This window comes from Tripterygium wilfordii, chromosome 23, assembly GCF_013401445.1.
Source record: "Tripterygium wilfordii isolate XIE 37 chromosome 23, ASM1340144v1, whole genome shotgun sequence".
NCBI lineage: Eukaryota > Viridiplantae > Streptophyta > Magnoliopsida > Celastrales > Celastraceae > Tripterygium > Tripterygium wilfordii.
This window is the reverse complement of record NC_052254.1, coordinates 2,880,634-2,902,264: the sequence shown is the minus strand read 5'-3', so window position 1 is coordinate 2,902,264 and position 21,631 is coordinate 2,880,634. Positions and strand designations below refer to the sequence as shown.

The 21,631-nt window shown below is 35.9% G+C and overlaps 3 protein-coding genes, 1 long non-coding RNA gene and 2 other non-coding genes across 8 annotated transcripts; 1 reads left to right on the top strand and 5 right to left on the bottom strand.

Annotated features, from left to right (window-relative positions):
• Positions 1-391: 391 nt before the first annotated feature.
• LOC119992990 lies at positions 392-6,271 on the bottom strand. Of its 2 annotated transcripts, XR_005466469.1 has the most exons (5): positions 5,858-6,271; positions 5,556-5,615; positions 5,304-5,424; positions 3,123-3,493; positions 392-625 (listed from the first exon to the last, which is right to left on the bottom strand). It is a non-coding gene; the product is annotated as an uncharacterized LOC119992990 (long non-coding RNA). The 2 variants fall into 2 exon arrangements; XR_005466470.1 differs by lacking the exons at positions 3,123-3,493; positions 5,304-5,424 and having other exon boundaries at positions 399-2,926; positions 5,556-6,271.
• Positions 5,808-5,948, bottom strand: LOC119993918. The gene has a single exon (XR_005466611.1). It is a non-coding gene; the product is annotated as a small nucleolar RNA snoR138 (small nucleolar RNA).
• LOC119993916 lies at positions 6,022-6,151 on the bottom strand. Its single transcript, XR_005466609.1, has one exon. It is a non-coding gene; the product is annotated as a small nucleolar RNA U19 (small nucleolar RNA).
• Positions 6,272-6,847: 576 nt separating the features above from the next.
• On the bottom strand, positions 6,848-7,427 carry LOC119993696 (arabinogalactan protein 13-like). Its single transcript, XM_038840909.1, has one exon. It carries the CDS (start codon positions 7,284-7,286, stop codon positions 7,107-7,109), a length of 180 nt encoding a protein of 59 aa, XP_038696837.1. The 5' UTR covers positions 7,287-7,427; the 3' UTR covers positions 6,848-7,106.
• Positions 7,428-10,392: 2,965 nt separating this feature from the next.
• LOC119993522 lies at positions 10,393-12,479 on the top strand. Of its 2 annotated transcripts, none has more exons than XM_038840690.1 (6): positions 10,393-10,677; positions 10,782-10,844; positions 11,029-11,260; positions 11,538-11,832; positions 11,984-12,061; positions 12,164-12,479. In XM_038840690.1, exons 3-6 carry the CDS (start codon positions 11,031-11,033, stop codon positions 12,212-12,214), a joined length of 654 nt encoding a protein of 217 aa, XP_038696618.1. In that variant the 5' UTR covers positions 10,393-10,677; positions 10,782-10,844; positions 11,029-11,030; the 3' UTR covers positions 12,215-12,479. The 2 variants fall into 2 exon arrangements, with proteins under 2 accessions (XP_038696618.1, XP_038696619.1); XM_038840691.1 differs by having other exon boundaries at positions 10,397-10,677; positions 10,787-10,844.
• A 4,767-nt stretch (positions 12,480-17,246) lies between these two features.
• On the bottom strand, positions 17,247-17,983 carry LOC119992547. The gene is made up of 2 exons (XM_038839292.1): positions 17,609-17,983; positions 17,247-17,490 (listed from the first exon to the last, which is right to left on the bottom strand). Exons 1-2 carry the CDS (start codon positions 17,780-17,782, stop codon positions 17,404-17,406), a joined length of 261 nt encoding a protein of 86 aa, XP_038695220.1. The 5' UTR covers positions 17,783-17,983; the 3' UTR covers positions 17,247-17,403.
• Between the last annotated feature and the right edge of the window lie 3,648 nt (positions 17,984-21,631).

Below are 21,631 nucleotides of genomic sequence, written 5' to 3'. Positions count from 1 at the left end.
ATATTCTCATTGGAAGAACTTGGTGGGGAACAATATATATACTGGATCAAAATCATGGCATCTGACTGACTACAAGATAGAAGAAAATAATGGTGATTGAGCCACAATGTTTTGACATATTTGTAGGCCTTATTGAAACAGCAACCACAATACTAACATTGTATTTGGTACTTTGTGCAATCAGTGTTTTGGTTGTCCATTATTAGATTCGTGGATCCAGGAGGACCTGTGTCAAATTCATCGTGAATGTGATCGTGATCGAAATATCAAATGTTTCAAATTTATATCCAATCTATAAATGCCCAATTCATTATGCTATAACTTCATTTGCTACCCTTTTGTAAGGCAGTATAACATGAATTTGGATAAAATTAAATTTTACTATAACAAATATATCAATTTTGAACTGTGTAAAGAAATTATTCAACAAGAACAGAAAGCAAAAAATTAAAAACAAACCAAAAGTACACAAATGCTTGTTTGGCCAAAACATCAAGATCTCAAAAGGGCATGAAATCAAATGTTCCCAAGGTGTTGTATGATACAAATGCCACCCCAATACAACATCTTTGCCAATGGCATTCTGTCATGAACATATCCATGGGAAGACCATGTACTTTCGCACCTTCCTCGCCGATGAATTCAAGACAACATCGAATTGATCGGTGGAATAGCGGTGCCAAACCCTTAAAAGTTTTAGTCCAATAAAACAAGCAAGCAAGCATTTAGAGAAAATATATGAACGAGTTCTTCATGGAATGAAACAAGTATTCCGCTTAAAAGACACAAGAAATGTTCAAACCCCCCGAACAAACAATATAGCTAGTTGAGCAAGGAGCAGAAGATAGAAATTGTTCATTGCCTTCAAGCAGAGATTCAGGACACACTCTTAGTCTCTTACGATCGGCCTCTGTTTGAACCGAAGGTCAGTGTAGTTACCACAACTCCAGTTCATCAAAACGCTTCTCTAACTCGCACATAATCTGATGTGCATGACCTACTTCAAAAGAGAGAACGAAAAAGAGATGCATTACATCACAAAAAATAAATGAAAAGAAATCAACCTGCATTGATCTTTGTTGCAATGCAAATATCAATCAGATTTTCTCAAAGCAAACACATCATTGAAAGGGTCAAAATGATATTAAGCCCATTGAATCAAATATAAACCACAATACATACACCAAGCACATTACAATTACGCAAAAGATGCAGTTTTATCTATTGAAATTACATAAGAGAACGTTCAAAATGGTTCATTCATTAGACGAGAATTAAAATATTAGATACGCTTTCAGGACTTATGACGTACAAATAAACCAGCCAAACAGATGTACCGTAGTACAAAAATATTAACCTTTATTTGCAGTAACATAGAGAAAAACTCTACACATAGTGAATGACTTAAGAAGGCATGGAATCCAAGTCTACTGAGTCTGTCAATATCTCTTAGCCACAAAGTCACGAGTTTTATCTATTGAAATTACGTAAGAAAACATTCAAAATGGTTCATTCATGAGAGCAGAATTAAAAGATTACATACACTTTCAGGTCTATGGCGTATAAAAATATATAACCTGGTATTATATTATATACCAACTTAACATTATTTTGAATTTTTTTACCAATCTAAGACTTCACGCCAACACAAGTGGCGTGATTAGTGTTGTGTTTTTTCAATCACGCCAAATGACTAATAAAGCCATTGCAAACAACGTGATTAACATAAAAATATCCTACCAAACAACACTAATCACGTAACTGGCAATGGCGCGAAATGCTAGATTAATAAAAAAATTTCAAAGCAATGCCTAACCTGGTATGTAACATAAAGAAAACACCTACGCATAGTGAATGACTCAAGAAGCCTGGAATCCAAGTATCTATTGAGTATGTCAATCTCTTAGCCATAAAGTCACGAGTTTTTTACCAACATATCATCCGGTATAATATTATATACCAACTTAACATTATCTTGAAATTTTCTACCAATCTAGCACTTCACGCCATTGCAAGTGGCGTGATTAGAATTGTGTTATTTAAATCACGCCAAATGACTAATCAATCCATTGCAAACTGCGTGATTAACATAAAAATACTCTAACAAGCAACACTAATCACGTAACCAACAATGGCGCAAAGTGCTAGATTGATAAAAAAAAAATTCAAAGCAATGCCTAACCTAGTATGTAATATTAATACAAGGTGATGTATTAGTAAGAAACTCCAAAATCACTTACCTAAAGAACATAAGAACTAAGAAGGACCATAATATATTTCCAACATCACATTTAGGAATGCAACATAGGAAATAAGTTCGCGACCCTCAAACTGAATCGGGGGTATACCCTCTTAGTTAGAGCCCAAAAGGAGTTCTTTGCATGTTCCACTTTATACTAAATTATTGAGTTTCATTCACAGAAACATCAAACATATCAGCATCATAATAAACATTTAAGATAAACAACCATAAATCAAAAGAATGTCCAAATCAATCTAAGAAAAGAATACATAAATAAAGTTTCCTTATCCTCTCAACATTATTTTGAAATTTTTTACCAATCTAGGACTTCACGCCAATACCAATGACGTGATTAGTGTTGTGTTTTTTCAATCACACCAAATGAATAATCAAGCCATTGCAAACGGCATGATTAACATAAAAGTATACTAACAAGCAACACTAATCACGTAATTGGCAATAGCGCAAAGTGCTAGATTAATAAAAAAAATTCAAAACAATGCCTAAACTAGTATGTAATATTAATACAAGGTGATATACTAGTAAGAAACTCGAAAATCACTTACCTAAAGAACATAAGAACTAAGGACCATAATATATTTCCAACATCACATATAACAATGCAACATAGGAAATATAAACACATAGGCATAAATGCTTGCACTTGAGAAATGATACGGAATCCTACAATGAACAAGCCTAAGACTAATGATCAAAACATCTCTTTTTAAGCGAATATGTTTTAAACACTATCATAATGATAGTCAATATCACAATAGTGAATTCCCACTATCACTCACATTTACAGTATTTTCAGTCTTGCATTGGCCGCATTGAACATATCCATGGGAATTCATGGGAAGACCATGTACTTTCGCACCTTTCTCGCCGATGAATCCAATACAACATCGAATTGATCGGTGGAATAGGAGTGCCAAGCCCTTAAAAAGTTTTAGTCCAATAAAACAAGCAAGCATTAGAGAAAATATATGAACGAGTTCTTCATGAAATGAAACAAGTATTCCGCTTAAAAGACACAAGAAATGTTCAAACCCCCCGGACAAACAATATAGCTAGTTGAGCAAGGAGCAGAAGATAGAAATTGTTCATTGCCTTCAAGCAGAGATTCAGGACACACTCTTAGTCTCTTACGATCGGCCTCTGTTTGAACCGAAGGTCAGTGTAGTTACCACAACTCCAGTTCATCAAAACGCTTCTCTAACTCGCACATAATCTGATGTGCATGACCTACTTCAAAAGAGAGAACAAAAAATAGATGCATTACATCACAAAAAATAAATGAAAAGAAATCAACCTGCATTGATCTTTGTTGCAATGCAAATATCAATCAGATTTTCTCAAAGCAAACACATCATTGAAAGGGTCAAAATGATATTAAGCCCATTGAATCAAATATAAATCACAATACATACACCAAGCACATTACAATTACGCAAAAGATGCAGTTTTATCTATTGAAATTACATAAGAGAATGTTCAAAATGGTTCATTCATTAGATGAGAATTAAAATATTAGATACGCTTTCAGGACTTATGACGTACAAATAAACCAGCCAAACAGATGTACTGTAGTTCAAAAATATTAACCTTTATTTGCAGTAACATAGAGAAAAACTCTACACATAGTGAATGACTTAAGAAGGCATGGAATCCAAGTCTACTGAGTCTGTCAATATCTCTTAGCCACAAAGTCACGAGTTTTATCTATTGAAATTACGTAAGAAAACATTCAAAATGGTTCATTCATGAGAGCAGAATTAAAAGATTACATACACTTTCAGGTCTTATGGCGTATAAAAATATATAACCTGGTATTATATTATATACCAACTTAACATTATTTTGAATTTTTTTACCAATCTAAGACTTCACGCCAACACAAGTGGCGTGATTAGTGTTGTGTTTTTTCAATCACGCCAAATGACTAATAAAGCCATTGCAAACAACGTGATTAACATAAAAATATCCTACCAAACAACACTAATCACGTAACTGGCAATGGCGCGAAATGCTAGATTAATAAAAAAATTTCAAAGCAATGCCTAACCTGGTATGTAACATAAAGAAAACACCTACGCATAGTGAATGACTCAAGAAGCCTGGAATCCAAGTATCTATTGAGTATGTCAATCTCTTAGCCATAAAGTCACGAGTTTTTTACCAACATATCATCCGGTATAATATTATCTACCAACTTAACATTATCTTGAAATTTTCTACCAATCTAGCACTTCACGCCATTGCAAGTGGCGTGATTAGAATTGTGTTATCTAAATCATGCCAAATGACTAATCAAGTCATTGCAAACTGCATGATTAACATAAAAATACTCTAACAAGCAACACTAATCACGTAACTAACAATGGCGCAAAGTGCTAGATTGATAAAAAAAATAAATTCAAAGCACTGCATAACCTAGTATGTAATATTAATACAAGGTGATGTATTAGTAAGAAACTCCAAAATCACTCACCTAAAGAACATAAGAACTAAAGACCATAATATATTTCCAACATCACATATAGGAATGCAACATAGGAAATAAGTTCCTAACCCTCAAATTGAATCAGGGGTATACCCTCTTAGTTAGAGCCCAAAAGGAGTTCTTTGCATGTTCCACTTTATACTAAATTATTGAGTTTCATTCACAGAAACATCAAACATATCAGCATCATAATAAACATTTAAGATAAACAACCATAAATCAAAAGAATGTCCAAATCAATCTAAGAAAAGAATACATAAATAAAGTTTCCTTATCCTCTCAACATTATTTTGAAATTTTTTACCAATCTAGGACTTCACGCCAATACCAACGGCGTGATTAGTGTTGTGTTTTTTCAATCACACCAAATGAATAATCAAGCCATTGCAAACGGCATGATTAACATAAAAGTATACTAACAAGCAACACTAATCACGTAATTGGCAATAGCGCAAAGTGCTAGATTAATTAAAAAAAAATTCAAAGCAGTGCCTAACCTGGTATGTAATATTAATACAAGGTGATATATTAGGACGAAACTCCAAAATTACTTACCTAAAGAACATAAGAACTAAGAAGGGCCATAATATGTTTCCAACATCACATATAGGAATGCAACATAGGAAATATAAACACATAGGCATAAATGCTTGCACTTGAGAAATGATACGGAATCCTGCAATGAACTAGCACAAGACTAATGATCAAAACATCTCTTTTTAAGCGAATATGTTTTAAACACTATCATAATGATAGTCAATATCACAATAGTGAATTCCCACTATCAATATCAACTACTGAACTCACATTTACAGTATTTTCAGTCTTGCATTGGCCACATTGAAACTGTAAATAAGCGGATCTAATCTGCATAATTTGCAGAAACAGACAATTTTATGATAATAAGTTGTTAACAAAATCAGAACACTCAACAATGAATATATGCCAATATCCCATCCATTTTTTCTGACACTAAATTATTGAGTTTCATTCACAGAAACATCAAAAATAGCAGCATCTGAATAAACATTAAAGATAATAAACAACCAGAAACCAAAAGAATGTCCAAATCAATCTAAGAAAGGAATACATAAATAAAGTTTCCTTACCCTCAAACTGATCAGGATTAATTATTATGTGCCTCTGTCTGAACCAAACGGTGTAATCATTTAGTCCACCTTCTGGTTATTCGAAGGCAATACATACACCAACATATATACACACAAAAATAAACATAGAAATAGGACAAACAAAAATGATTACAGTAAACTGCAGATGTCCAAGGCTTCTTGGAGGACAATTGATGGAAATTAACAAAAGAGTCCTTTCCAAAAGGCCTCAAATTGAGATGACACAGAAGTATCACCTCAAAATTCGATCTCTGCCTCCTAACTAAGCCAGATATGAAATTAAAGATCAACCCATCTGGCTACTCAAAGAGGCAATGCATAAAAGAGCAAACTTTGAAGCCAAAGAGACAAGGCTAGATGAATTTGGTGGCTGGTAGAAAAAATTGGGTACTTAGGGTTTCTGGAATAAATTTATACCAGAAAACTTTTCATACAATTACCATAATACCCCTGCCATAGTTTCCAGTTCTGATGCTCAACAGCTCTACTAGTACAAAGTACAAACTGGTTTTAGACTTTGAGTTTATGTTGGCTCCGGGCTTTCGTCACTGTACTTGCTTCTAGAAATGGGCCTTTAAATGTGATGTTTAATCCTGTAAGGCCCAATTTTGCCTCAAGTTTAGGCCCAAAATTGAATGTTCCCTCGTAATCTCTACTCTCTAGGTTCTAAAGAATTATTATTAATTTGGTTATTTAGGGTTCACTTGTTTTTTTTTTAATCGAGAACGACAGGTTTGTTCTTCGGACCATCGATATGGGACTAAACTTAAGTTATCTGGTATGCTCATATAGAAATTTTCAACCTGACGACAGGATAAGTTGTACCAGAGATCATCGTATGACCACAAGAATAATGCTCCCAATAAAATTAAACTCATGGCATTCCAAATCCATACAATTTGACCCAAATAGATTCGTCATTAAATTATGACCCAAGTGGTTCACAACAATTACATTAACATAAATGAGAAATTTAAGAAATAAGAACCAAACATATATGTTTCCATTAATCAATGTCATGAAGTCACAACCCAAAAAAAAAAATTACAAACATTGATGATAATGATAATTTAATAACAACATAAATCTCTCAGATCAAATTGTTCAAAAATAATAATTATAAAGATGCCAAACCCCCAATTTTCTCCCTCCACCATCGCCAATCAACCACCCATCACCTCAAATAAGACTTGCAAAAGTTGGTAGAATCAATTAACATTAATCCAAATTAGTAAAGAAGCCCGAACGCAAGAGCAGCCAGCGACGCAAATGCAGCGGGAACAATGGCAGCGGCATCGGAGGTAGGACTAGGCGCAGGGGAGTCCGCTGCCGCCACATTTGGGATAGCCGATACGACCATAAGCACAACCACAATGGCCATGAATACTCTCATCTTCAATGCCTCCATCGTTGAAATTTCTCTTGATCTGGAAACAAAAATTTCCCTGGAAAATCTTGTGTTAGCAAAGGAGAACAAACAAGCACAATGTGTGTTGCAAGAATTTGTTGGGGGTGCTTGTGTTGTTTATATAGTTGTTGTGAGAGAAAATTAGGGGAGCGAAGGAACCGTTGGTCCAACCACATGCGCATGTCTTGCTTTATCAAGGACAAGGCTTAAGGTTGTGGTCTCCGTTGGACAGGGTGGATTTGGCCTCTTGGTGCCATCCGGCTGTTTGTGGAGCCCAAATATTTTGCTGTTTTATTTTTAGAAAACGTTGAAAGGACAAATATGACCTTATCTCAAGGCATGTTCTTTGTTTTTTAGGAATGGAAAAAAAAATTCAATTTTGGGTCGGATAACATCACGTGTTTACAAAATATTCACTATCCAACCCTAATGTGGATTGGTTTAAATTGGAACAAGTAAACCAGACAATAACATAATACGAGTTATGATCCGAACAAGATTTATGTGTTTGAAATCGGACCCGGCTTTAAGCCGGATATATAATTTATGTTCATATTTGCTTCAATATGAGTCAGACAAATTCGATCATCTGAACCGGATGTAATTTTGTCATCTCTAATTTTTAGCGGCTTAAGTGAGGGTAGCTGTCGGATTTCATTGTGCTTGAAATTTTTTTCCTTGCTTTCTGGGTTTTGCCGGAAATGTTAGAAAAGGTGTATGAATGTGTTTTCTTTATTATTAAGTTGTGTGTATGAGCTGTTGGGATCATGACCTGGATCCTCTAATGATCTCATTGTCTTTGTAATCATATCATTGCTTTGGAGAAGTGGCAATCACAATGTTAGCTTGGCTATGAAATCATCGGAGCTTGTGATGAGATGGGTTTTGATGCTTGTTGGCTGTTTTTTCTATATTAATTGATTTGGTCTCTTTTGATTATCTTCGGGTGAAGCTGTTTAGAGCAACTCCAAGGGTTGTAAAACGGAGTGGTATATTGTTTTAGGCTTTTAGCACCTTGAATCGCATAGAATGAGAGTGGTAAAATGGTTTTTGTTCCAAAGGGAGACGCTAAAATTGTTTTCAGTTGCTCGTAGTACGCTGCTTGTTTGAGGTCCATGTTACTAGTGTTAGTTCGAATCACATCCATATTGAGACGTTGTTGCTCAATATGTAGTATTTCTTGATGTTGTTTTAACGTTCTTTCATGGTGCTCAACTTTTTCTTTTTCACGTTCCCTTGTACTTGTAAAATTCTTATACGAAAGTTGAACTTCACCCCTAAGCAACATCTTTTATTTTTTTTCTTCTTCGACATCTCTTTTGAGACTTTTTTTTTAACGTAATGCTCTTTCCTGGTTGGTAGAGGGTTTGCTATCATCCCTTAAGCCAACAACAATGGGCATTAACAACACTTGTTTCACTATGGTTTCTTTGTTTTTTTGACTGATGAAGAGGTTTGGCATTTTGAAAGACCGAATGGTATTAACCCAAGCCCATATCTCATATCATGTATATAAAAAGAGAAACCCTAGCCTATTCATATACCTCAAGAATGAAGACCGAATCTGGAAGTCTTTGTTTCTTCGTGCAGTCGGTTGTTGCGGGGAGATTTATGAGGCATAAACCTTGAGATTGGCAACTTGGCTTGCATATTTGAGCAGACGCACTTTCGATTGTTCAATGCTCGTATGGTGTTGGGGAGTTTATGCTTGTAGAATCTGGAAGCCTCCTGTTTGTTCTTGCAGTCGGTTGTTATAGGAAGATTTTTATTGGGATTTTAGTATGGAGCATGTTTTTGTGCGCAGTGACCCGACTTGATGATCCAACCAAGATTGTTGTGAATCATGTTGAGCAGTTGTTGAATGCCTGTTGAGCACTAGTCGCTGCCCAATCTAGACTTGTATACGCTTGAGCGTTTGTTGAACGACTATTGGGTAGGCAGCTATGGAGCACAGGTCAAGTAACTGTTGAGCGTAAACTTTTTGGGGCCTTTATTGTAATTTTTGGTCCAGCTGATTAAGTAAGGTTAGGGTATATAATTGTGAACCCTACAACCGCAAATCTCTTGTATTCTTTCTCTGAAATAGTGAAACCTCTCTGAAACTCCAAAGACGTAGGCATAATTGGCCAAAACCTTATAAATCTTGGTGTCTTGTTCTTTTGATTTCTATTTTCGCTTATTCTCCGTGTGTTGATACCGTTCCCAACAAATTTGTAGGGTGATAAAGCTTGTTTTGGTTGTTCAATATTGATATGGCGTTGTTGAGTTTATGGTGTTGGTGAGTTGAATTACATGTATTGAATTTGGTGAGTTCATCTACCATTCCATTTAAATACACTTATGTTGGCTATTCCACACGTCTAATAGCAGTTGGGAGGAGGAGTTCTCCAACGGTAATATTTTATTTCACTCCATTATTTACCTCCTCATTACTTTTCTTCAACAAAGTGATAAAATATAGCACCAGAGTTTGACATATTGTTAGGTATATCTTAATGAAACTAAGGACTCAGGGTTTAGGAGATAGTATTCCCTTATTAGAATTCGTGGTTCGATTCTTACTGAACTCATATTTGGAATACTACGTACTTACTTGATATCGGTAGTTTGTGGATCATTACTTGGATCCATCAATTTTTTTGGTACTCGAAAGAACGATACTATACAAACTTGTCATTTGGAGATTCGATAAAGATCAAAACTCGAGCCATCAGGTCCACACACACAGGAATTTTATAAAAACAATTCAAAGGCAATTCATTCCAAATCCACCTTATAGAATCAATACAAGTCTTATACATGTAAACCATATAATACAAGTCATAAAACATGATGGGCTAGTCATCATTCTGTGACCCATTTTAAACATATATTTGCAGGGCCCAGCCCAAACTTGAATGCCTAGTCACTAAGGTTTTTTGGGCTTAAGAGCCCAAGCCCAAGCCTTAACCCAACTTAAACCTAGAGAGAGTTAGGTGGTTAAGTAGATATAGGGCATAATCTCATCTGACCGTCCAGTTTCAATCTGACGGTTACTTTTATGTTCAGTTATTTGCCATATTTGTTTAACTAGTAAAGATAAATAGGGAGACACAGAGGAAGAGATGAGACTTTCTCAGAGGAGAAGAATCTGCAGAGAGGTTGAGAGGATACAAACTGCGGAGGCGCACACTGAGAGAAGAAAACGCAGAGAAACAGAGGAAGGAGAGAGACAAGCTTCCTGTATCACACCCGAGAGGATTCGAGAGAGAATTGTTGTGCTGCTAATCATCTCAAATTTCTTTTCCCCATTTGGGAGATTGAATAGATATTTCTGTTTGTGTTGAGAAGATCGGTTTCTCCAGAATATGTTTTTGATTTTCTTCTCCAATCTCATTGAGAGTTTCTGATGGTAAGATATCTTCTAATTAACCTTGACCCTTTTCTTCTCTGTCTTCTTCTCCTCATTGTCTCTTTCTGATACTTTGTTTAAAACTCAATCATGTTGAATTGCAGAGTAGATTGAGATTTAGAAGGGATTCCTGTTAAGAAATCTTCAACGGTTGCAGATCTTGAGAGGTGACTTGAAATCTTCTATCTTTTTTCGGTTTTCCTCTTCTGGGTCTCTCAATCTATTCCAGTTTTAGCCAAATCCATTGTCTACAAAAAGAGCAAAAAAATCTAAATTGTTGTTTCTCTTATTCACTTCTGGGTTCGACACAGACTGAATTTTGTTTTCTTTTGGGGGGTTTGTGTGTTGCAGAAATGGACACGGAAGAGAAGAACCAGAGAGCATGTAGAGCGATAGAGGCGGATTTTTTGTTGCAGTGGGGGAACAAGAAAAGGCTTAGAGGGATGAGAGTCAAAGACCCTGCAATCTCACAGCGTTCTACCGGTCTAATTCGTCGGAAAATCACAGCTCGTAGTGTTGAACGATTCGCAGTCACGAACACAGAGAAGGGGTCCTCCCTTCTTCAATCCCATCGCCTTACCAGGTTGAGTAATTGTCACATCTCCTTCTGTATTTCTGTCCTCTGTTTGGTCCAAGTCTGCAAATTTTGGTCATTTGAGGGCTTTTCGAGGAGTTTTCATGGTGTTTGGTTTAACCCATCTGAGAATTCCCAGAAATCTGAGAAAGAGAGATCTACCAACCAAACATAGATTAAAGGATTTTTCATCAAAATGAGATCTAAAGTAGTAAATCTCATCAAAAATTTTTGTGATTGTAGTGACTGGAGATTTTGATTCCTTGTTGGATTGGTTTTGTTACAGGAATTCGGAGGCAGCAACAATAATACGGTCAGGATCGAACGAGAACCACCGGAAATCATCATCCCCAGAGAAGGAGGACCGGTACTACACCACAAGAGGATCAGTGGTGGGGGTTGATGAGAATGGCAAGGTTTCACTGGACGGAAACAATGGAGAGGAGAAAGGATTTGTGTGGCCAAAGCTGTATATCAGTTTATCAAGCAAAGAGAAAGAGGAGGATTTCATGGCAATGAAAGGTTGTAAACCTCCTCAAAGACCCAAAAAGAGGGCCAAAATCATCCAAAGAAGTTTGCTTGTAAGTCATTCCCCCTGTTCTTTATTTGTATCATTTTTGGGGTGTTTTTTTTCCCCGTGAAGAATTAGGTTGAGAGAGAGGATTTGGTTATTATGATCTGTATCTTTGATTTTTTAAAATTTTCTTTTTTGATGTTTTGGGTTGGTGGCAGTTGGTGAGTCCGGGGGCTTGGTTGACTGATATGTGCCAAGAAAGATATGAAGTTAGGGAGAAGAAGAGTACCAAGAAGGTACTTGGATTTTGTCTCTCTTTTTATGTTTTTTCTACCCATTTCTTTGATTTTTGTTGTAAGTAATGTTTTTGGGTGATTTGTATTGTTAATGTGATACAGAGACCAAGAGGATTGAAGGCCATGGGAAGCATGGATAGTGACTCAGAATGATGGAAGGCTCTCTCACATTAGGGCATCTTTTACATCATGTTATGAGGGGAGGTGAGGTGAGGGGAGGGTGGGGTAGGGTTTATCATAGAATGGTGGAAGAAGAGTCTCTCTTCAGAGCTTGTTGTATAGAAGCAAACCTTTATTTTTGCAAATGAAAAAAAAAGAAAAAAAAAGTCTCTCTTCCCCTCTTTCAATTCATAAATTTACTAATTTCCCTGAAAATTTGGAAATTTTTCTTTTATGTAAGTCAGAATTGTTATGTTGACTTATGAGAGTACTTACCAGATTCATACAACAGTTGTCTTTAAAAAGAGGGCAAACATGATATCTGTAAGTACAAGATCTAGGATATGTCTTCACTGGTTGGTGATTGATCTATGAGGATATCCACATCCATGGTTTGAGTCTCATATATTGAAAGTAGAAAGTTAACTGTAAATTGCGGAGTAAATTTGCCTATGACAATTGTGACTAAACATGGGTTACCGAGTCACTAGTTGAAGTGGTAAGGATGGTGTATATTAGTCTCGTGATTAAGGTTTGAATCCCCTCCGTTTCAAAACATGGGTTACTGATCTAGTTAGTGTTATGTCTTCATTTGCAAGTCTTCCAGAGCCGTTGTGGCTCCTACACAGAAAAAGGTTGAAAGATTACACCTCATGAAAAATCCATAACAAAAGGAAGATGACAACAGAAGCAACACTACACTTGTAAAACAACCTACTTGTATTGCAAGATGTAATGGAAAGCACAATGCATGCCCTGAGTATCTACTTTGTACAAGAGGACAAGGTCTGAGATTTGGAACTGTTTGAGTGCCAATTGTGTCACGGATTGGGGAATCAATCAAAGGAAAACAAAGTTCCAAATTTCTGTAGTCCTTGTGCAGCAAACAAACTTCACTCATCCTCAAGGATTTCAAAGCAACGACTTTGGATCATAGTTTAGTAGTAAATTTTCTTGGATCAAATCATATGGATTCGGAAAATTCTTAATTCAATTCTCATTGAAAATAATACATTTGTGGCCACGTGCAGGATTATGACTCAACTTACTATATAATCAGGTTAGAAATTTATGTGCGCGTGGGTCTGACGATTGAAGTTTAGGCTCGTTATCGCCGGAAGCAATTACCCTGTCTTGTAGCCATGCACCAGACTTTGATCAAAGAGACTTTTATGCAATGCGAGTTTAAGGATCGGCCAGGAAATGAAAAGCCCACTAACAGCAATCAAGTACACTGGGCCTAAATTTGGAGTTCATGAAAGGATTCGCCTTTAAAATTGAATCCGTGTCCGACGGCGTCGTTAGAAAAGTAGCGAACCAACAAAATCACCGAAACGATCAAGAAAAGACAGAGATCGAGAGACGGACAATTCCGACAATGGTGCTGAATGGCTCTGTGGTGGTGATGGTGGCGGATATATCAGCAAATCTATGCCAATACCTAGCCTGCAATCCGGAGCGTATTAGGAGCGACCGAGTCTTGTATCTCCTCTTCTGCTTCCCTTTCCAGCAATTTCATCGCCTCGCAATCCATCTCTGGAGCCTAATTACTTTTCATTCTAACAACACCGCCAATTTATCCGACGAAGACGACGTTGATGATTCGCACTCTGATTGAGCTTTTCTGTATAATTGTTGTCTAATGTGTTATCGATGATGGATATGCTCGTCTTTCTTTCTTTCTTTTTTTTTTTGTAAATATTTTGATTGAAGATCCATGGAATTTCGTGTCTGTGATTGGATTTTTTCGATTCGAATGAAAAATCATTTCTTTGTCTTTGATAATTGAGATAGCTTTGGTGAGGTTTGAAATACTAAACAGGGTGAACCTGTTAAAAATCCCACATCGGCTGGGATGGCTCTTGTTGTCTTGTATAAATGAGGCAAGCCTGCCTCCTCTTAATAGGCCTTTTAGGGGGAGGGCCGAAGGGCCCAACTTGTTGTCATGGTATCGAAGCCGGCACGTATCATCCCGCACATGGAAAAAGCCCAAAAAAATGGGGGACTGGAGTGCCCAGCCCATGTGTGAGGGGGCGTGTTAAAAATCCCACATCGGCTGGGATGGCTCTTGTTGTCTTGTATAAATGAGGCAAGCCTGCCTCCTCTTAATAGGCCTTTTAGGGGGAGGGCCGAAGGGCCCAACTTGTTGTCAGAACCACGAGCGGTGATCAAATTGGTGCCAACTTTGTTATTGCAGAAAGCGGCTGCTCGGCTCCCACCCAGCTGTACTACTACTAGCTCATAGTGTACACGGCATGCTTCCAATTTCTCTCAGGTTATTTTGAAATGTTTTCCATCATTTACGGTTTTCAAACTAATTTGATAAAGAAAGAAACTTTCTTCTTTGGTGCTGCTGCTCATTTGTTCTTTCTTAGAGTCTATGCAAAGCTGCTGTTATCTATTGAACTTGAGGGTTTATGTTAGTGTGTCATTTTAATTTCTGCATAATTGAACAAATTCAAAGAGTTGGGAAGACTTCTTAGTTGATTATTTTTTGTTGTATTTGAAGGCTAATAGGATTCTCGGACAAAGTCAGTTCTACATTGTGGCGTTTGTTCTTTTCCAAATTTTCTATGAGTTCTTAATAATCGAACAACATTGAAGCGACTTGTTGCAAGGTCTCTTAACTCAGATATGATGTGTCTGTTTTAGCGGCATTGAGGTTGAGATTTCTTTGAACAAACATGTCAATTAGGCAAATCAGCTGGAAGTTAAAATGAAGGAAAATTATCAAAATCAACTAAGAAAATTACAACACTTAATTGGTATCAAGTTTTGTCATCTCATGGTTGTACGTCCAAAATTTCAGCTTGTATCCAATAATATTGAAATATTTTTGTCATGTGAACTCGGTGATCCTCCTGTACAAATTAGAAGAACACGGTTATTTTGCTGTGGAATTAGAATCCTCTTGAACTAATATACACTCGTAACAGTGATTTGACTATGCCTACTAATTCAGTAAATTTATTTCTGATGATATCGTTATATATCTCTTATATTTTGCTTTTCCTTGCCTCTTGCAAGCAGGCTGATATTTCATCATGTCTTTATTGAGTAGACTGCTGTATCATTTGTGGTTTCTCTTGTAGCAACTGCTTTTCATGTGCAGAAAATGAAGGTTATCCATCAGGGGCAATGGTTGACTTTGCATGTGAATTAGATGGATCTCCAATATTAGGAGTGAGCAGCCTGGCAGTTCATACCAAGGTTTGGGTGAAAAATTGAATATTCTCTTGTCAACATTTTCAAATTGGAAAGTATTTATCTATTGCCCAACCAGAACCTCATTGTATATATATGCAGAAAACATGGAATTCTCGTTATTTTGGGCCACATCACTTGAGGTTTTCAAATCATTGAGTTCTCATTTATTTATAACTAGAGGAAGCTTTAATGGCTTTAATACATAATTGCTTTGGCTATGATTAGCAGGACCAATAATTTTTATGCGGCCTCCAATATAAAAATTACTGCTAATGTTAGGCTAACTAGGGTTAAATATTGATAACGTTGGTCTTTTATGATTGACACAGCGCACTGGATATGCATTCCCTCTACAACTTGTTGCGGACTCAAAATTTTACATTATGAACTACGTAAACAGTATAGGTTTTAATTGCTAAAGCCACATGGGTTCGCAAACTAACCACATATTTTCAAGGACTTTTCTGGACACATGTATATTCTGCCCAAGAAAAAGATATTAGTGTTGAATTCCTTTGATAAATTGAGAGCACATGGGTGTATCTAAATAGCTGAAAACTTTGTATCTGCAACTTCAAATTTTAGTTCCTATGAACCATTTGAAAGATATGTATCAATGGAATTCCAACTTTTAACTAAGAAATGTTATTGTTCTACTCAGATGAATCATTTTGTTTCCATTACTATAAATGTTGCCTTTAAGTTTTAATATAACTGGGAATACAAAGGGGAAACAACTCGACTACCAGCTTTTGCCATGACAGATTTTTGCCATCCATGAACCCCCTTTCATTTAGCTTTACTGGATTTGATGATGAACATTGTATATTTGTATTTCCTCCTTCAAACAGGTATTCTCTAATGAAGCATCAAGGGCACGGTATGATAGAGCACTAGAATTTCAATAGGACACAGGCAAGTCATATAGAGGGAAAAGGTTACCACAGTGATTTTGAAGACAAAGTTAGGGCATATAGGTGGGCTGAATTCTGGTAAAAAATGCAACATAAGAGATATTGGGACCATCCTTTACCCAGGAGACAGAAAGTGAAGCTGAAGAAGGGGGTCCTTGGTCAAGAAAGGGACCCTTCAGTGAGGTGCTTAGGTCCATCTTTATATCTATGCTTTTGCTGCAGACCATTGGAGCTCGATTATCACTTACCTTTAGCTGTTTGATGGCTATGCTGGACCATAAGTTGGATGCTGGATATAAGATTGGGTGCATAATTGCTTTGTTTTTGGGTGGTAGGGTAGGCATTCTGCTTTCTCTGTATCTTTCATTTGCAAGTTGGGTTTGCGGGAAAACAAGCAGTAGTGCAGTTGCTTTGGTAGTGAAAGCTATGTGGCTTGGCTCCCATCGTTCAAGGTATGCTCCACTTCCACATGGTGCCCTACTTACACTTCTGTACATGTCTATCAATCTGCAAGTCGATTTGAACTAAAGCTGTTGCTGATGATTTGTTAGCTTCATGTTAGATATATATTCACTTACATTTTCCTTTTTATGAAGTTCTTGTACATATGTTGTTTCATTGAGTAATGCACTCAGCGTCAGCCCGGTGTATTGCACAGCCATCGCTGAGTGCTGAGTTATTTAAACTTTTTTTAAGGCCAAGATTATGGATTCTAAAGATCCAGTTTAGGTCTTTCCATTGCAGAGATTGTCACGAACTTTGTTGAGATTTTGATACAAATGATGAATCCTATAATTCTCTTTTTGAATAAAAATGATGAATTAGAAGTTTATCATGTGAAAGTCTGACTTTGGCACTTGTTAGAACATTGTTGGAATTAAGAAGGCTTTGGCATGGTTAAAGAATACAAAATAGTTGCATTATTTCCATTGAAAAACTCATCATAGATTGTGAATAAGCAAATTTGCTTCTGGTCTTTCAATTGTCCCCTTGAAAAAATCTTTACAGGTATCTGTAGCACAATTGACAGAACTAAGACAAAAATCTAATACAGTTGACCTGCTAATCTTTCTTCATTTCCTTGAGATTCTTCCACAAATATCTTCCACTGGCCATGTCGACGAATACCCAGAATCCATTCTGAATCCCCTGCATATAGAAGTTCATTCAACATGTTAGTTAATTCAGAAATAAAAAAAGAAAACAAAGTCTACAAACTTTACCATCCAAGAAAAGGAAAGGAAAGAAAAGAAAAACAAGGAGGTACCTTGAAAAGCTTGTGTGTATTGAGTTGCTGTTCTTGATTATCCTTCTTAGCATCATCCCCAGAATCCTCCACCAAATTGAAACCGGTCTCCGGCAAAGAACTAACCGTCCTCCATGTCAAATATCCGGCCAACAATGCTGAGAAAAACACCAAGATGAACCTTAGAGGACACATCAATTAATCCCCTTTGTTGAAACCTTACAAGAGCAGAGAGGAGAGAGAGAGAGAGAGAGTTGTGTTTCTTTATTTTTGGTGTTGAGACAGATTGGATCACTTAGGCGAACAATAAAGATTTGCTGGGATTGCTTTCCATTTTTAAGGCCGGGGTTGATGTAATAGAGATTCAAGCGTAGAATTTGTTGAAGAAAATACAAGAAAACAAAGGTATGGTTTTATTACGCTGACTTGGTATAACGTATGGTTTATTATTTTGCCAAGTCAAATGGCAGGTTTACCCACTCCACGTGCATGCACGTCCATTTATGTATCTCCAGCGAATTATTCCTAATTCATGACGCCATAGGACTAGAACAAAGACAAAGCAACATCCAAGTCGTCCAAAGCTAAACAAATTTTATATGTATAAATATATATATACACACTTACCGGAATTCTCCTAGACGAACTTAAAATAAGTACCTAAAATGCGGACCATTTTATCATTTTTGAAGGTGTGGATAAGTGAGTTGATAAGTGAGACCCGCTGTGTTGGGTTCCCAATGTTTTAGATCAATAATGAAAACATAGGTCCGTATTTGAAGTGACTATTTTATTTCTAAAGTTCTGAATATTTGAATCTTGTCACCCTCCCAAGTCCCAACTCAACAATTCTTGGACGATAAACTAAATACAAACAATTTTTCTACAGAATAAATTACGTGGATAAAAATTATTTACTTGTTTTATCTCCTCCTTTATTTATTTTTCGTTTTGTCTTTTGGTTATGTTAGTAGAGTCAAAATCAAAGCTAGTTGATATTTGGGCTTGAATGAATTGGAACCTTGGAAGGCTTATACCTTTTGGGCCACTTCAACTAAATGGCCCAGGCTACTTGGGCCCCTTGGGCTAGACATGAGGAAAGGCCTGGATTCTGGCCCACACGAGTTTTGTTAGATTTTTATTTTGATAGCCGAAAACGATACCATACAAACTTATTTTTTGAACATCTGATGTATGCCTAAACTCAGGCCATCAGACCTAAACTCTAACGAAGTAATTAAAGTCCCTTTGACAAAACTCATGATTCCAACTACATAATAATACACAAAACCTAAAAAAAGAAAAAGAAATAAAAAGAGAAGAGAAAAAGACAAGTGCTTCTTTTTTTTTAATGAGATGGAATCCAAATGATTCTCCAAATTGAAAAGGAATCTGTGTAGGTAGCATAATGGAGGTGGAGGCCTATGTTATGTTGGAGATTCTGAGAAGGATTCCCATAAAAGATTCTCTCCCTAGTGCATGGCTTTATTGTGTGTATGCTTCTTCTCTCATCAAAACATGGACATCAATCTATCTACAATAATTAAAACCTATGAAATGTTTAGAATTTATATATTGCGACACGTGGTCAATAAAAATTATTTTTACTGAAGAAACAAAATAAAAATCCATGTAATTTGTATGGTAATTGTATGTTGTGTGAAACAGGTCCTTCATAGACAACAGACAATCGAACAATAAACAAGCAGAACAATCAAAACAATAGAGAGAAAGAATAAAAATATAAGGTTTATGTGGTTCGGCAAGAGTGTCTATGTTCACAGAAACAATGTTGTTTTCAATAAGAGAATTCCAATGGTACAATTGCGATTATGGTTTCGCCTTTTATAGCTAGCTACTCGGGCACGCAAAATACAATTATACTCCCTATACAAAAAAATAGCCAACTTACATCAATAATATCGTACCATACTACGGGACTCCGCCCCCCGCACCCCCGATCTCTACTGACGGTACTAAAACAGTGGGATTGAACTCATGATTGCTACGCTCCCCTCTTGCACGACTTCCCCTTTGCTAGAGCTCTTAGATGTTAATTAATACTTCTAGTATGAGCCACTTTATTTATCATTCTATTAGTACTGATTATAATCTTATTACTACAATACACAAATATATTGAAAAATAATAATTTTATATGTAATATTTTTTAAAATTTATATTTTTGTTCAATATATATACACATATATATTGAAAAAAATAATTTAAAATTTAAATTGTTTAATGTAAGAAAAAAAATAAAGAAAATAAAGAAACAAATTCCTTTTAGGGCAACAACACTCCACTTTATTCTTTTACCATCTTTTTTTTATTAGGTCTCTACCATATTAATTAAAAGTATATGTAACAAGTTTCATATTGCTAACCCCAAGTGATGGGAACTAATTTAAACCTAAAATGATCAAATTAATTTCATTTACTCCAACCAAATCAATTAAGCTACAAATATTTATTAGCTTTGTAATATACATATATATAATACACACATAAACACTATTGAATTTTCATCTAAATCTTGCTACAAGATAATTCAAGCTAGCTTATAAAGTAAAGTAGAAGCTTCTTTGGATATATATAGGCCTTAGTGGGTGGTACATGGGGAAGCACTTTATATAATGGTTCTTCTTTTATCTTTTGAAGACACTTGAAGGCAACACAACAAGGCCTAAAGACCCAAGATGGTTGTTTTAGTGGAATTCAACTCTCTTTTATCTTTTGAAGACACTTGAAAGGCAATACAACAAGGCCTAAAGAGCCAAGAGGGTTGTTTTAGTGGAATTCAACCTTTTCTATCCTCATTCTCTATTGGTCTAATTATCTTGCTTGATTTCAACAATGAAAGGCACAAAGAAGCTTTTTTTGGGGTCAAAAACTTTGTTTCAATAAAACAAGATTGTAACTATCACATTATCTATTAAATAATGATGCAAAAATGGGTATTTGAAATTAAATTATGTTAATTTACTCAATCATACCATCACTCTCTTAACTTTTTCTTTTGTTTTATGAACAAAATTTTATTCATGTTGTTTTTTTTTTCCTCCTAATCAAAGCTATGATTTAAGGGTGACATTCATGAATGACATTATGTATGTAGGAGTTATTAGTGCTATCTTTTTCATAATAATTAACTATATCACGATATTTTAGTAGCAGACATATACATTCGATATGAGCCTAAACTCAGACCGTCAGGCTCGTGCACACAGAGTTTCCTACTTGACAACAGGTAATGCATGGCCATAAGGGTTGCTTCCAATGTGAATCGAACTCATGACCTTTCGAATCATATGATTTGGTCTCGTAGAGATTCACCAACTAGGCCATCACCCCCGTGATTTCTGACACTATACAATTATTATCTTGTAACCACTAACCACCCATGAAACACACCAAATGTATGAACAAAACGTTATTTGAATCGTGAACTACTATGCTAAGTTGCTTGAATCATCAATTTGGACTAACTAGCTCACACATTCACATAAGATTTTTTTTTGGAAAAAACAAAATTCCTCCTAAATATATGCATAGATAAGCATAATATTGGCAAGTGAAAGGGATTCCATCAAGCTATGCATCCTCCACTACTTGTTGCTTCCCACAATAAACAAAGTCCCAAAAATGTTGGGAAATAATTATATCCATTCCAAAGAAATGTGAATTTGACAAATCATGCCACTAGTGGAATTTTGCATAATTAGGTCCAAAAGAAATCGTCAGTCATTTGGCAAAAAAAGATAAATTGTTGAGTTGGGGGAGAATGAATCATTTCCATTCAAGAACTCAAATTCTACTCATTACAATGACACCTACTACTTAACCCTTATTTAGAAAGAGAATATTCATATCTACCATGTAAAATTTTGATCAAATTGTTTGAGCCAAAAGTCTCTGTGTATATATATAGAGGAATTCTCTTATAAGGTTCTAAAGTGAGGTCCTAAAATGAAAACATTTTTGTAAAAACTTGAAAAAAAATATTTTTATTTTGATCGGTCTTACTAATCCAACGATATATTT

Bases quoted from the DNA above. Each gene is read 5' to 3' on its own strand.
- LOC119993696 (XM_038840909.1), bottom strand. From the start codon at position 7,286: ATGGAGGCATTGAAGATGAGAGTATTCATGGCCATTGTGGTTGTGCTT.
- LOC119993522 (XM_038840690.1), top strand. From the start codon at position 11,031: ATGGACACGGAAGAGAAGAACCAGAGAGCATGTAGAGCGATAGAGGCG. The intron at 11,261-11,537 runs GTTGAGTAATTG...GTTTTGTTACAG, and splicing joins CAATCCCATCGCCTTACCAG to GAATTCGGAGGCAGCAACAA. The intron at 11,833-11,983 runs GTAAGTCATTCC...GGTTGGTGGCAG, and splicing joins TCATCCAAAGAAGTTTGCTT to TTGGTGAGTCCGGGGGCTTG.
- LOC119992547 (XM_038839292.1), bottom strand. From the start codon at position 17,782: ATGTGTCCTCTAAGGTTCATCTTGGTGTTTTTCTCAGCATTGTTGGCC. The intron at 17,491-17,608 runs GTACCTCCTTGT...TTCTATATGCAG, and splicing joins ATACACACAAGCTTTTCAAG to GGGATTCAGAATGGATTCTG.